The sequence below is a fragment of the Epinephelus fuscoguttatus genome, linkage group LG23 (assembly GCF_011397635.1).
Source record: "Epinephelus fuscoguttatus linkage group LG23, E.fuscoguttatus.final_Chr_v1".
NCBI classification, from domain to species: Eukaryota; Metazoa; Chordata; class Actinopteri; order Perciformes; family Serranidae; genus Epinephelus; species Epinephelus fuscoguttatus.
Genome location: NC_064774.1, coordinates 24,414,722 through 24,427,192, shown reverse-complemented (window position 1 = coordinate 24,427,192; position 12,471 = coordinate 24,414,722). Strand labels below are relative to the sequence as shown.

Sequence of the window (12,471 nt, the reverse complement as noted above, 5' to 3'; positions counted from 1 at the left end):
TCCCTATTATCAGAACATGCTTTATTACAAATGCACAATTATATGCAAAGTTATTTCTCTTCCAGCAGGATGGCACTGCCTTTGTGGCGACCAGCTGTGAGTTTTGTGTTTAACACTGCATGACAGCCACTAGATGTCTCTGCTGCTCTGGTGGTGGTTGGCAGGGTAGCTGAGGCCAAGCCTGCTGTCACGGTAACACATATATTGCAAGGCGACGCCCGCTCATTAATTATTCATGAGGGAGTGCCTTGAGTTGGTTTCCCCGGTAACGAGGACTGTTAAATCTGCTTTGAGATGAGGGGGAGATTCCCACCGTCCTGCCCTGACGCTTAATGCTGACTGCAGATCTGTCTCCAAGGCCTCTTGTATCAAGTTCCACTGGATTAGTATTCCAGGCCAACCGTTTAGAGCTTCTTGGTCCATTACGCTCAGTGCTCTACTTCCATTTGATGTCAGACATGTGGATGGTAGGGGCTGAATGTAGTCCGCGTACAGCTGGACAATGCATGAATGGTTTCTAATTCATTTTCAGTTAATAAATCAATGAGACCATTTGCAGCAGCACAGAAAATTGCAGCTCCCATGTTCACACAAAGATAGGGCTGGGACAAAAACCTTATCATGTATGACAAATGAACAGCTGACAACAGGTGGTTTTGAATTTCAGATTATTTTGGTTTTAAAGTAAAACATGTTGACTCAATTATTAACTTCTGCTGGAGCTTTCAATTACATCTCACGGTCTGGACAAAGGAAGCTTTTGACTTCAAAATTTTTTAGTTTGAAAATAAAGATATCTTGAGGTTTGTTTTTTTTATTTAAAAATTCTGATGACTTTTTATTATTATTATTATTTTTTAAAATACTTTATTAATCCCCCTGAGGGGAAATTCAATTTTTTCACTCTTTTGTCATTAACACACAGGTCCGAAAGACACACACATGCACAAACAGGACCTATACATGCACAAAGTGGAGAGATGTCAGAGTGAGGGGGCTGCCTTGGTCAGGAGCCCCAGGCGGTTGGGGGGTTCGGTGCCTTGCTCAAGAGCACCTCGGCAGTGCCCAGGAGGTGAACTGGCACCTCTCCAGCCACCAGTCCACACTCAATATTTGGTCCGAATAGGGACTTGAATAGGCAACCCTCTGGTTCCCAACCCAAGTCCCTATGGACTGAACTCAAGGTTCAAATAATAGCTTTTTCTGGAGCTTTCAACTGCATCTCATAGTCTTCTTCAGTGGACAGAATTTGCTCAGTTGTCATGGGTATCGCTCAAAATAAAGCAGGGCTCAAGTAAAATGCCACGTCGGGCTAATAAATCTGGCAACTCACATGCCTGATGGGGCAAGTGGTAAAAAAACAAAACAGCACATTGTTTTTTTTCCGGAGCTGATGATGGACACAACGAAGGAAGCTAGCCATCTTACGTCCTTCTGATCTCTATTCAGAGTTGCACATTTGCAATACTGATCAGGCAACAAAATGGCGGTGGGTAAAAACAAAGTTAAGCGCAAGCGAGCATTTCAATTATACTGGAAAAAGAGTTCAGTTGGGTGGCATTAGAGGATGTGGGTCAAACTCCAACTACAGTATGTATTGCACAGTTAGCCACAAGTTTGAGAAGTGGATAAAATGTGGGTCTTTGTCAAACGCACATCAAGTTAACATGATATTTAACTTCGTTAAATACCTACCTTTACCTTTGTGTCTATTTTGTTTTGGGATGGCAGCTAATAAATAAAACAATAAGGGTGCTTTCAGATCAAGAGTTCGCTTGCTTTGGTCCAAATCAGGGACTAATTTTGTTACAAAGTTGCATAATTGCCTCGAGTTAGTTTGAGATCCCACGGCAGCATTTATAAGCGGACCAGATAATAATAATGATAATGATGCCTGCGAGAGAAAGAGATCACCTCTTCAAGAAGGTCTCGGTTGTTTTGGTGCCCATCCGAGTGCGATTGCTGTGTTCACACCTGCCCAAACGAATTGCGCTTAGGGAGCAAACAAAGTTGAGTTCCACTGAGCCGAGCCGAACCAAACAGGGCAGGTGTGAAAGCACCCTTGGTGTATCGGCAAGTAAAACTGGACTTTGGGCATGTATGTTTCTGACCCACTTGCCAGACGGGGCATGTGAAGATAAACATTAATGTTGAACCCTGTAAAGTATGTTGGGGAGTTTTATGATGGGAATGGGAGCAATGATTCTAATCAATAAGCACAAGTCAAATCAGAATTAATAAAACCTCAACAATACCCAACACTTGCGCACTCTCAGTGACCTGTAACTGGGCATTTAATAAACTGTAATGAGGTTTAGATCCCAGTTGGTCTGAACAAGAGGAGCCTGTTCTGCATGACATTACGCTGTTAATTTTTCTTGTTTGATGCAGCATGAAAAGTTTTGTAACTGAACCATGTTTACAGGAAAGTGAAGGGAAGCCCAATAACGACCAGAGTGATAACAGATGGGTGGGCATCTGCAGCCAGGGATACTCTTCTCACTGGCACTCGTGACGAGGGGGGAAAAATGAATTCCCTGCTGTGCTGGCGTCATCGCTGCCCTAGCTTCCATCCTGCTATTTATTCCAGTGGCAGGGCCAGGAGCCAATCATGCCACTCCATTTCCTTTCTCTTCAAATCCCCCATCTCTGCTACCTACCCATCAGCGCCTAACTGCCAGCAGGAAACAGTGTAAAAAGCGAAAACCCTGTCCAGTTTGACCTGCGAGTGAACCACAGTGACCCCTTCTCTCGGCAACAGCGCATTCCTCTTTCTTTTAGAAAAATCCATTCAAGTTTCCACTCCATCACTCCGTTCCTGTTTCCACCTCATCATCAAACAATAACACAAGAGTGGAATGAGACATTTATTTGGTTATGTAAGCTTTAACAGGTGTGAGATGGATTTAACCCAACCAATCATTCACTGTCTCAAGGCTGAAATAAAAAAATTAGCGTCAGCGGCGCTGGCAACAACACTGTCATTTAGTTTTTTATTCCATCCAAGCACCATAACCATTAGGATTCAGTTGTTGGCTTTCGGGACCAGTCAATAATGATGCAGCAGAAAACATTCCATTAATACAAAACCGCAAGCAATCTCCAAAGTGTGCAACTGCCAACTACAACCCCCTCCTCTCCGCCTCTTTCTCTCCACTGCAGTCACTTCAGGACTCAAAAGCTCAACCAGTGAAAACTGCTAAATCACTGCCGCTGTGTTTTCATTTAACACAGCTCCCCTGCCTGCTTGAGGGGTGCAGCGTGCAGGGGTCAGAGCTGCGATGGACGGCTGGTCAGCGCCTGACACTTACTGCAAAGCCAACAGTTTGACTTAAAAGAAAAAAGGGGTGATGGCTGGCGACCCTGAAGCTGGATTTTATCTTTATAGAATCCTAAGCGTCGTGCATGTGTTGATTATTCTGACTCAGCTTTGAGTTCCATTTACTTCTAGAAGAGGAGTTTTTCTCTCCCCGTTAGTAGTGCCTCATAGATATCCTCCGCCTCCTCCTCTCTAACGGGAGGGGCTCTTCTCACTACTTTCCCCCTCCCCACACAAAGAGGTCTCATTGGTTAATCTGGCCAACTCCCAACACTATATTGATGGGACCTGCTGATGCCTCCTCCCTCCCCTTCAAGATTTATGTGCCCACTCGATTGGCCATCAATCACGGGACATGCTCAGTGGGCTCCCAGCTCCGGCAAGCTAAGAGCAGACCGATTCATTACAGAGGCTTTGGTTCTACCGGTGAACCCCACCCACATGACTGATTAGAAGAGCATCAACAGGACTGATAGGGCTGAACTGGTTAGCTGTGCCTGTGCTATGGAGCTGTGGGGGGAAAATACATCAAGCAGATGATTGATAAAGTGAATTGGGAACCAAGTAATTACATGACCACAACTTGTTGAAATTTTAAGAGCTTTAACATAAAATATCTGGCAAGAACCTTTAGCTTGAGGGATGTTTATTTGCTTGGGAGTTGCTCTTTTCCCCTGCTCTTATATTTCCCTTTTAAGCCAAAGATCTTGCCACTTTATGAAAGATTTAGCTGAAGAGAAAAGCGTGTACCATTTTCAAGCAGACAGTGACTGATGAGAGAAATGAGGAACATGCAGTCCTGCCAGGTAAGATGTATCTGTGTGCCTAAATGACGGCAGCTCTAAAAACAAACAGAGTAATCTTTTTTTCTTTCTGATAACCGCTCTTACTCTGGGAGGCATTTTATCAACTGAAGGTCAGCCAGTTGCAGCTACGAACAGGGCGCAGACCAAATCATTTTAGATACTTCTGACTGTTCCACGTTGAGCTCGAGAGGTGCAAGTGATTTGCCAGGCAATTGGCTGCCAAAACTAAAAACAACATGCGCTTGACATCACTTTGTTTGTTTGTTTGTATTGTGTTGTGTTGACTGTGAGCCCTAGGAAGATTAGTTGGCATGGAACAAATGGGGTCCTAATAATAAACAACGATCCAGACGGGCAAACTGCCACGCTGTTCCTTCACTATCCTTATTGTGCAGGGAAGGAGGCACGGAGGTAGCTCGTGGGGGAAGGAGTAAACAAATGCAACCAACTCTCAGATCAGAGAAACACACCTGCAAATGGGCCAAAAGAAAACAAAAAAAGGACAGCCCCTACTCCCTTGTGAATCACACTCTCACCAGCAGCACTGCAGCATGGAGCTCTGTTATGGCCTTTCATCATGACAGACACAGCAAAAAAACAGCGTGCACCAGCACCATCACTCTTCCCTTCCCATTTCCATTTCCTGTGGTTTGCCCACCGCCGCCTCCATCCAAACATGCCCCCACAGCCAAGGCAGATACTGTCTGTTCTCCGGGGGGAAAAGTGCTGACTCACAGCACAAAGGCAAGCCTATCTTGCTGCGTGGGCACCGTAGCGCAGCGTAGGGTGCCACCAGGTGCCAAGTCAACCGGCACCAGGCCATTTCATTTCTCGCCAGCTTCGTCCCTGAATTGACCTGACCAAAATCCCTGTTGCAGAGATTTTTTGTCATTGGCCAAGTCCAACACTGTAATCAAAATGTTGTGCACAATGGATGTAGGGGAAAATGGTTGTCCAACAACTGCAAACACTGTAGGACTCCTGAAGACCTTTTTAATACCATATCAGATTAAATATAAATTACACTCAAAGATAAATGTGAAGCATTGATATCAACTTTTCTTAAAGGATAGCAATAAAAGATGTGTTTATTTATTTTCTATAGGGGGCATGTACAATTATCAACATCACTGTAAATGTGTCAGTGTTAGCAAATGTTCTAAAGCTCCATTAAGCAATATTTTTCACACCAACACTAAAACAAAGGTCTCCTGTAATGTAAAGAGGTTGTTAGCACTACCAATCCCACTGAGAATCAACAGTCCAGTCTGCAGCTCTGTGCCGCTGTAAGTCACTTTCAGCTTTTTTTTTTTTTTTTTTTTTTTGTCCTCAAACTCAATTTGTTTGCAGCGTGCCCAGTGCTAAATGGTGAAGAACCCAAGTAAGCAGAAGGAGAGAGACAAAAGATAGCAAAACAGAGACCCAGAGACATTTTTCTCAGGAGTAAGCGGACTAAACCAGAGCTATAACAGGTGGGATTTTTTTGTTTTGCAACAAATACTTCCACTTGTTAGTGCAGAAGCAGCATATGTTACTGATAACATTAATAAAGGCTCCATTCTACTGAAGTGTCCTTGATAGCGATGTCAGTCGGCATGTGCAATGAACATGCTGAAACTCTTAAATGGAACAAAGCCATTCATAATGTTAACAAATATTTCCAGCTATGATGTCACAATGGCATGAAAAGAGTATTTAGAAATGCGCCGTAGCTGACACTAAAATGCACAACTCTGAGACCAACAGTGATTCTCCAACTCAGAAGCATCCGTGTGTAAATGTGCCACCCTGAGGCAACTCATAAATATGACACTGTGGTGTTCGTGTAATGAGCCGCTGAAGATCGATCTCCTTCTCCTTACCTTTGTTGTTGTAGACATCTAGGTAGTTGGGTGCAGAGAAGATGGTGATAAGGGATGGAAAGCCAGTGGTCTGACTCTTTCTGTACATGCGATATCTGGTAAAAAGGAGAGGGAAGCATCAGTAAACATTACAACATTTTACTAGTGGATTAATCATTGGTGTTCGGCCCTTGGGATGTGATTAGCAGCGACAGTTTTTATGGCCTCTTGTTTTCACCATGGTTGTGTGTTTGTCTCAGAAGCTGATGCATCAGCAAAGGGGGCAACTCGGCATCGCCCCAGGAGACTAAATCCCTGTGTTACAGGTTAAACATGCCCTTAAGTAGTCATCACACTGAACCAACTCAGCATTCAAACCCACCTACTCTGATCTCCCAGCGAGTGTCTGTGCCGTGTTTGGTGGTTTGGATACTTGGAATGGAAGTGAGCTTTAGGTAAACAAAGCGCTAACTCAGATGATTTATTTGCTGCACCACACCTTGCAGATACTATTTACAGAGATTTAGCAAAAGGTGTAAAGAAAACATGGATGGAACTCAATAACACTATTACATGTGTGGTCTAAGGCGGCCTGGGGCCACCTGAGACGTGGTGAGGTGCCCCATGTGACCATGCTGTGGGAGTGCAGTGGTAAACAACTGTGTGCTGTGCATCCCACCGCCTTCACCTCGCTGAGAGGGAAATCAGCTTAACACATCCACCCACCTGCCCCTTTTAAGAACCTAACTTTTCAAAGAGGCTTTCCACTGCCTTTGTTAGAAAGCCAGGGTGAAGCGATGAATAATAGACGCACTGGCTGGTCATAAAGCTCTGCACTGTACGTGTCTGAATGTGAAGCAAACAATACATAATGACAAAACTTCACAATCAAACTTTTTAAGCCACAGTTCTTGACGAGGTCTGCGTGAATCATACTTGTCACATCACATCTGGCCGACAAACTCCTCATGCTGGATTCATTTTCATTTCTCGGATTAACGCTACTTCTCTCAAAGTTCAGACGGCACAGAACCGGCTCGCCAGACAGGCTTGCGAAAACCCCCTGGAGCACCGGGGAAGCTTTTCATTTAATACCCTGGTCTGACTCACTCTGCTGTATGACAGTGTGATGGGAGAAGACCAAATGCCACAACACTCACCCAGCATCCTGCGCTTCATGGGCCCGGATGATAGATAATAAGTTATTGTGTTGTAGAAAGTCACAGACTGCAGGGTAGCTGTTGAATAAAGGAGACAAACATTTGGTTTAGTCATACATCAAGAAAAATCCCAGTAAGATCAAGAAGAACGATCAATAGAAATAACTAAATAAGTCATGGGTATTATTGATTGTGCTCAGACAAACAGTGGATACACAACACTGGGCTCAAGCTAAATTTGTTCTCAAACCAACTGTGGCTCAGAAAGAGGTATATTGCCTTGAAAGGTTGGCTGTAAGTGAAGGCTTTCATATCAATTCTTAACTTTGCCCTTTAATATCTAAAACACTTTTGCCAGCAACAGTTTGATGACTCATAATCTAAATAATAACATAAAATAAGCCTTTACTTTTAAACAAGCTTTCATACTGTAAAGGGAGAGGGTGTGATCCTTCTCAAATGGTGGATTTTTATTTCAGAATGAAACTCAAAAAAATGTCAAGTGTGACACGTGATTCATAACAGACTGTCTCTTCAAGAAAAAAAGGCGATCGCTGGGGAGTGTTAAAGCATGTTTTATGCTCAAGTTGATGTATTCAGTCTGTGTGCAGAGAGACCAAAAACCTTACTGCCAACTATCAAAACTACCGTATGGTTTTGGAGTTTTCCATGCTACAACCTTTCAGTCTCCAGCACCAGCTTCCACTGGAAATTTCCTTTGCTCACAATGAGAGAGGCAGAAGACGAGTCGCTGGCAAGCAGCAATTCTTAACTAAAATCTCTTGATCTGTTAAACAAGTTGTTATTAAACAGCATCGCCGCAACACTTTTGAGCGTTTCTTCTAACAAACATGATTAAAAACCCCAGTGGACGCCAGGATTTGTGAATCGTGGGATGCTGTGTAATGAACAAAGTGAGTGACAGCTCACGATGAATGACTGGCACCTTTGCATTACATCTGAAACACTTAGTGAACGTGGGAGGATTTTTTTTAACAATAACAGGGGGTAAACTCAACTTGTTTTTGTGGTTTCATCTCTGGAATTTTTCACTGATTAACATAAAAGTCACTTAACAACTCCTCCATTAATACACTCTTGAAAATAAAAGGGTTCTTTCTGAGTGGTTGAAGTTTTACCTAGAACCATTTTCTTGTGAAGAAGCCTCAAGGATTCTTTAGTCCTTTTTACACAAAATTGTGCTAAAGGGCTGCTAAGAAGTCCTGTCTTTATTCTATATTTGCATTTTTACACAGAACCAAACAACGGCTGCCACTCCAGTGTGTGATTTCAGACAGCATGCCGGCATCACAGAAGCAAAAAAGGCATGACAGGCACGACAAGATCGGCCTGTAGTGTGAGATATAACACACTCATAGAAAGTGCTCTATTAACAGTAACAGTAGCATTAACGTGGGGATAACAATCATTTACTGTCCCTTCTAGTGGCTGATCTCATCCTGGACCTCATTGATTTTCCAATTTACAGACATTTTCGGCTGCTGTTCTTCTTCTTTGAGGTAGCTGCTTACTGCTAACAGCTGCTTTATGTTTACACGAAAACGATCCACTGAAAACAGAATCGTTTCTCATTTTCGTTTCGAAAAAAGTTCCGCGTTTAGACGACAATGTTTTGATAACAAAAAATTGCACATCCAAAACGTCGCTGTCGTGTAAACAATCGGCCAAAACGCAACTAAAGTTTACCATTTTCAGTTGAAATAAATGGGACCTAAAGCTCCTGCAATGGGTCGCACACATAACGCATCGTAAAGATGCCACACCCGTGTCCTGCCGGCTGTCCTGGTGCTGTCACTAGTTCCAATGCTGGCTTTAAGGTGAGACAACTCAGTCCCACCAGTCTGCATTTTCTCCTTTTACACAAAATAGTGCAACAACATAATGGCGTGAAATTCCTGCCTTGAAGAGGCAGTGTGAAAGAGGCTCTTGTAAGTCTAAGGTCTCCATGAAGAACCCACTGTTTTTGTTTGTTGTGGGTACCCACTACTTGGCATTTAGTATACAGCTGTAATTTGGAACTAAGTTTCAATTCCTAACCCTACTGCACCACTTAAGAAGTAAAGGCTGTAGTAGAAGTTCATGAAATCTCCATCCCCTGAAAACGTCATTGTGGCTCATAAGTGTTGTTGGTTGTGCTGGACCACATCAGCCGCAGCCCTTCTCCTCATGAAGCCCGAGGCAAATATGGTTCCCCTATGAGGACAAGCTGAAGTATCCTATATGGTTCTAGTTAGCTCCTTTATTTCTGAGAGTGTAGGCATGACATTTTAGGGAGTCTCCATTTCAATGTATAATGGCAAACATTTGATCACTTCCATCGGTTGTAACTCTACACTGTTAAAAAGAAACACACACCTATGTGGTTCAATGAAGAAGTATATTGTCTTTGTTCAAAAAAAAAAAAAAAAAAAAAAGTAATGATTTTGTATTAAGTTCTGTAATCCTAGCTCAACGCCCCTGCAAAAATCACAGCACAGCAATGAACAACACCCACATGCAGCAATCAAAACCACACTATACATTGCAGCTTCTGACCTCTCAGGAAAAGTATTGAGAGATTTCTTTCTTTTTTTTTTTTTTTTGTTCAGCAAACACTGCACAACAAAATCGGCTGTTTTTAAATTGCTTTTTAGACACAAATCTGTCTTTATCGTCGACTCGATACACTGCTGAAGTTTCTTCATAACTGTTGTGGAGTTTTGGCCAAGTTTGATTGACAGATTTCACTATTACAGCAGCTTTATTGCATCCCTTCATGTAAAGTCCTTTGGGGCAGGCTTGTAATGTTATAAAAGTAAATTTAATTTGGTATGTGATACCATGCTTGGTGCAGGGGTAAATTATTCTAAATTTAAATTGTGTGAAAACCCATCATGGGAGACTGAAACTGAAGGAGCCAGGAAAGGTTCATTAACAATCTTGGTGCATGTAGACATGAGAACACATGCATTCCTGACAATCACAACAAACATCTGCTGGGAGGGATGTGAAGAGGACACAGCAGTTGCCGAGAGGGAATTAAAAATGCAATGAGGTTTTTTTTTGTGGGGGGAGGGGTGAAGAAATTAGGAATAAATGCTTTATTTCTCACTTGATTTCCTGCAGCAGATGTAGATTTGTGCCATATGGAGGCATTCGGTAGACAAGATACATTTTGGCCTAGTTTTTTTTAAATTTTTTCTTCGCAGTTTTGCATTTTGAGTTTAGAGCGTCTCCCATCTGTCCGACAACAGGGCACAGATGTTGATGGGCTCCTTGGACGACATGAGGAGTTGTGCAAGAGATGACTTCATCGCGTGCAATCTAAGTGGCACTTTGCATGTTAAAATTAAAGCTTTTAAAGTTGGTTAAATATCAATAGCTTTGGATTAACAGCAATGAAAAAAAGATGTAAGGAAAATCACTTTAGGCTGATTCATCTATGCAGCTGAGCAGAGGCTAAAATGAAAGCGACCATATTCCAAACATGTGCAATTTCATGCCTGAGTTGCGTTTGTAAAAGAGTTACGAGCGGGCCTACGGCGCTGAGGGAAATTATTGGTTGCTGCAAGACAGAAGCAACAAAGAGGCTGATGGTTTTTTGGGGAGGGGTGTTGAGGAATGGCTCTCTCTCAGTCTGGCTTAGACTGTCTCATAAATCCTGAATGCCAGTGTGATGCCAATTAGCGACCATACCCTGGGCAGATGAAGTGAGGGACACTGATGAAAACAAGACTGCGGAGGAATTTGGACCAAATGGCAGAAGGCTGACCAGGATACTGGTCCAACACAAACAGTCAAATCAAGTCGTTTGAGGTGAAAAGGCCACATACCTAACATTTCATAACATCTCTGATGGAGCTCTCTGCAGTAAACTGATAACATTAGTGTTGTGGATCTGCAGTGTAATGGCTCGCATAGAGATGTAAAGACAATCAGACGATGCCCTCTCAAATCCACAACAGCAGCAGTGCTGGGAGTTCATTTCCAAGCACGGACATTAAAATACTATTAAGTCAGTAGTTATGAAACACCTGCTATTAAAAAAAAGAGAAAGAAAGAAATGCAAATCAGGAGCCTCAGGACTTTTCTGAGTACTTCTGCTGGCTTGCCCCAGGCACGCTGGGGCCAAGCAAGCATTGCTCAGGCCATAATGAGCGGAGGGAGCGCCGAACGCATTTAGAGACAGGACTGTGCCTTGTGGTAATGTGCCAGTTCATTACATTTTGTGACAGTGCGAGCTGCCTGCTCCGAGCATTTCCTCTGTTTGTTCAGTTACTCAGCTCAATTGAAGGTAATGTGGGTTACATAAACACTGGCGACTGTCTACGGAGGAGACTTAGGGACCACTTTAATGCACGCCATGTTCTGACAACTGTTGGTCGCCTTCTCGCAGTTGAGGGATTGCAGGGGTAAGAAAATGAAGAGATGACAAATGGAAATTTGGCAGCAGGGCCTCTTAATTTATCAACTCTTTGACAAGATGATGATTATTTCTTTTCCATTTTTGTTTTAAAACATTTGTTGATGATTACTGACGCACTTCAACGACATCCATACCTGTCTTTATGTTCAAATATTCGATCTTGGAAAACGTTCATTGTATTGAAAATCTGTTTGGCAATAAGGTTTCCACAGATAGTACAGCCAGAACTAATCAGAAGGTGATTTATTTTTCCTAAACGCAGTCAGAGCACCAAATTAGAATACAAGCTTTTTGAAATACGTTCACTAAAATCTTTTTTTAAATTCCACAGTCCAATATTAAACAAAGTGTTGGCTGTGTATGAGTCATATAGACCGAAAGTTTCAGTTACTATTTGATGCTAGTAGTAAAAAAGCCTGTTATCTGTCTTTGTGCCTTCATGTAATTTCACAAAGTAGCAATAAAAAATGACCAACACAACAGAGACAGAATACTCACCTGTAGAAGTAGGAACAGCCTCGCACTGTGTTGTGTGTGAAATGCTCTTGGCTTTTCTCGTTCCCAAAGTCCTCCAGGGGGTCGGACCACAGCAGGTCGCACATTGGTCCGTACGCTGGGGGCTCTTTGAATCTGTCTAGCTGTGGAAGAAAATGTCAGGACACTTGTCAGCCTGTTTGACTGCAGAAATTGCACGTGGCGTGCGCACGCTGCTGCAGAGAAAACATCTTTGCTCCCTCTGTGAGGCGTGTTGGCTGCTGCTGCCATGATCATAATTAAATCATGACTCCCAATTCTATGTTTGCTGGAGGCGATAAGGCTTATGAACAATATCTCCATATTATTCAAGGCAATGCTGCCATACACAATATATATATCTTGGTATTTTAAGACTTTCTCTAAAACAATGTTTTGTTTGATT

The 12,471-nt window shown here is 42.8% G+C and overlaps 1 protein-coding gene across 4 annotated transcripts in view; it reads right to left on the bottom strand.

The window, feature by feature from the left end:
* LOC125884025 (protein phosphatase 3 catalytic subunit alpha) overlaps positions 1–12,471 on the bottom strand; it is a 77,349-nt gene that overhangs the window by 17,660 nt on the left and 47,218 nt on the right. For all 4 annotated transcript variants that reach the window (XM_049568732.1, XM_049568734.1, XM_049568733.1 and 1 more), the window contains exons 6-8: positions 12,051–12,190; positions 7,127–7,204; positions 5,988–6,082 (exon numbers count right to left, since the gene is read on the bottom strand). In XM_049568732.1, the coding sequence (XP_049424689.1) occupies positions 5,988–6,082; positions 7,127–7,204; positions 12,051–12,190 (313 nt within the window). The remainder of the gene's footprint in view (positions 1–5,987; positions 6,083–7,126; positions 7,205–12,050; positions 12,191–12,471) is intronic.